At 34.1% G+C, this 3399-nt stretch overlaps 1 protein-coding gene across 1 annotated transcript; it reads right to left on the bottom strand.

Moving 5' to 3' along the window:
* Positions 1-227: 227 nt before the first annotated feature.
* Positions 228-2974, bottom strand: LOC104883799 (uncharacterized). The gene is made up of 2 exons (XM_010668362.4): positions 1816-2974; positions 228-520 (listed from the first exon to the last, which is right to left on the bottom strand). The coding sequence occupies exons 1-2, from the start codon at positions 2270-2272 to the stop codon at positions 402-404; spliced, it is 576 nt and encodes a 191-aa protein (XP_010666664.1). The 5' UTR covers positions 2273-2974; the 3' UTR covers positions 228-401.
* Positions 2975-3399: the final 425 nt, after the last annotated feature.

The raw sequence follows: 3399 nt of genomic DNA, 5'->3' as shown, positions 1-3399 counted from the left end.
GCTATGTTACTCCGACATGGATACGAGTGTCGTATCCAAGTAGGGATCGGAGGGTCCGACACCCTACTCCAAAAAATTTGGCCGACACTCCGATATAGTCAATAGAGTGTCTTGACCAATATTCTAGACACGTTAATGATTGAAAGTGTCGGAAAAAATTACCGATACTTTATTTTAATAAAAATAAAATCAATACTAATATATTTAAAAAATTATAGAATCCAAACTTGTAAATGCATAGATGACATCCAATCAAAATATTTCGTAACATCCAAAATATCCAATACTCAAACTCTCAAAGTCTCCATAGCAAAAAGTTTTCAATCTAAACTTAAAAAACTAAACTTAAAAATAAAAAAGCTGCTCCAACTTCAAGTCCCATAGCAAAAAATCTTCGATCTTCAATCTTCATCTTCTTCTCCAACTTCGACATCAAGTAGTGCCCTCCTTAAATCTGGTTTGTTGATAGACAAATCTGCTATATCACAAACATCGACATCGACATCAAACTTATCACCCCCTACACAAAACAACATAAAAAATAATTAAGTTAATAACATCAAAATCTAAAAATAATATACTATAATTATGTATGTGAATAGAATTACTGATATCCCAATATCGAGTAGGGCCAGATTTATAACTTTCCTCCCTTCTTGCCACTTGACGTAAATTGTTGTGGCAAAAAACTAAATCCCTAGCCCTTTTCGAAGTCAACCTATTCCTTTTAACAATGTGGATGTTGTCATAGTGACTCCAATTTCTTTCACAACATGAAGAGGATGCTGGTTGTGAAAGTAATTTGAAGGCAAGAGATTGCAAATGTGGAGTTGAAGAACCATAATTAGCCCACCAAATAATAGGTTCTTCATCATCCCTGGCAGCAATAATGTGTGGTTGATTAAGAGGATAGGTCCACTAGAAAAAGCCCTATACTCTAATCGAGCATGCTTGAAACTATTGGGATCGGGAAACAAATACCGCAAACACTCGTTTCTATTATTTGAGACTTCTTCATCTTCATTAGGTGCAATCCTAGGAAATCCTGCCGTATTACCCTTAAGCCAATTTATAGTATAAAATTTCGGAAGAAGAGAGTGTGCTAAGCAATGTATAGGCCTGTCGCTTTTGTTCTACATAGTAACTAAAACTTCTTGAATTACATTAAACAAAGGAGACGAATCAGATTGGATATCTTCCCCTTCATGTTCAAAAATTTGAACTTTTACTCCTTCTATCATAGAGTCCCACATGTCATAAAAAAAAGCAAAACAGGTGCATCTCTATCTCCAATTCTGATCATTTCATAAATAGGCCCAACAAATTTTGAAAACTTAAAATTCTTTCCTTACATTCACGAGCCTTTATATAAATAGGATTTTTGGGTAATCTAAACAAACCCTAAAATCTGGATCCATTACCATATGTTCAAGTGCATCTTTCGCATCTTTCATTCTTTCAGCAACAACATAATGACTTGCAAACCTAGTTTCAACAACAGATAGGAGTTGTAACTTAGTGTGCTTTTTGAATATTGCTTTCACCATGTCATGTGTGTTCACAAACTTTTATATATCATGCACATCTGCACACAGTTGCTGTAGCCATATACATTAATCATAATGGGCAGATTTTTCAGTTGGTTCACAAATGCTTTTGAAGGCCAAATTGACACAATGCACCACACATGGTGTCCAAAATATATGAGGATTTTTGGATTCAACAATAGAACCTAGTAAAAATATAGATTTCAGTTGAATACATAAACATAATCAAATAAATGGACTGTAGGAAAAAAAACAAAGCAAGTTATACCTGCTGCCGTGAAGTTAGCTCCATTGTCTGTAATAACTTGGACAACATTTTCAGGTCCTACTTCTTTGATAGCCTGTATAAACACCTCTGCCACGAATGCAACATCCTTACGCTTTCCAGATGCATCAATAGAATCAACAAATATAGTTGATGTACCATATGCAGCCATAACATTGATAATAGGCCTATTAACCCCATCAGACCAACTATCAGAGCATAGAGAAAGGCCCTTCTTTACCCAACGATCCCTTGTAGGTTGCAACAACTTCCTAAGGCGGGCTTTCTCTTGGGCAAGCAAGGTAGTTCTAAGTCGATTATAAGGGGGGTGGGGGAAGATACCCATCAAGTTTGCTATTGGCCAAACTCGTGCAAAAATTCCTAAAGTAAGGGTTTCTTGCAAAATTAAATGGGATAGCAACTGAATAAAGCATTCTAGCACATAGTTTTTTAAGATCATCCCTATATTTTGCTTTAAAGGCGTTTATAATAGCATTTCTAGGTTGATTACCTTTTCATTTTTTTCGTTGCTTCAAATCAGAATCTAGAGGAAGAGAAACATACATTGACCTTTGCTCTGCCTAAGTAGCTGCATTTAGCTTATTTAGCATAGCTTGGTCCTCTTCACGCTTGATTTCTTTAAAAATATCATCATTGACCTTTTCACAAATACCAACCCCTTTTCCCTCGAACACGAAGCAAATGGGCCTTCAAGTTTGAATATGAGCTTTTGACTGATTTGTTGTAAAAGGTGCAAGTCAACATTTTGTTTCCACCTCCATCTATATTGTCTTGTATAATATGTATATACTTCCATAGAGGTGTGATAATATAGTTGATTGGTCTACGTAATTCTCTTCTTTCACTATTGTTTGTATTAGACATTGTTTATTTTTGTGGAAGAGGTTAAGGATGGAGCAGATTGTGTGAGTAATTTAGTGAACTGAGAAGTAGTATTATACCCATTTTTGGAGTTGTGGAATGATGCGAAGAAGATGAAGGGGTTGTAGAGTATAATGCTTTGAGAATTGAGAATTGCGATTGAGTTGAGAATTGCAAAGGTCATGAAATATGAAGTTCCCAGTAGAAGAAGGGAATTGATTGCTTATAAATGATGATGACATACAACTGTACATCTCCAAACTAAAAGAAAGTAAGAAACTAGAAGGTTCTCAGGTTACTTTGTGTTACTAGCTACGGCCTACATGGCACCATTTTATAAAAATTGTGACATCTTCCTTATAAATAAAATGTGACATCTCTCTTGAAAAAAAGTGACATGATCAATTTTTTATTAGTTTGGATCTATTTTTAGTTACAATATTAATTAGTGAATTTCTTACCTTTTATATATAGTGAGTTTTTGTCTTTTATTGTGATCATTATCTAATATTATCGATCATTATAATTGTCGTGATCATTAACTTAAAATATAGATCATAATCTTTATAATTTCCTATAGATATAGTTAATCTAATTTATCAAAAACTGAAGTCATATAAGTATTAAGTCAAGATCATAGTTCTTCACTTGTTATACTTATAGGTAACTTATATATAGTCAGTTTTTGTCTTTATCACTGTGATC

Source organism: Beta vulgaris, chromosome 8 (genome assembly GCF_026745355.1).
Source record: "Beta vulgaris subsp. vulgaris cultivar EL10 chromosome 8, EL10.2, whole genome shotgun sequence".
In the NCBI taxonomy this organism is placed as follows: Eukaryota; Viridiplantae; Streptophyta; class Magnoliopsida; order Caryophyllales; family Amaranthaceae; genus Beta; species Beta vulgaris.
This window is presented reverse-complemented; position numbering and strand designations above follow the sequence as displayed.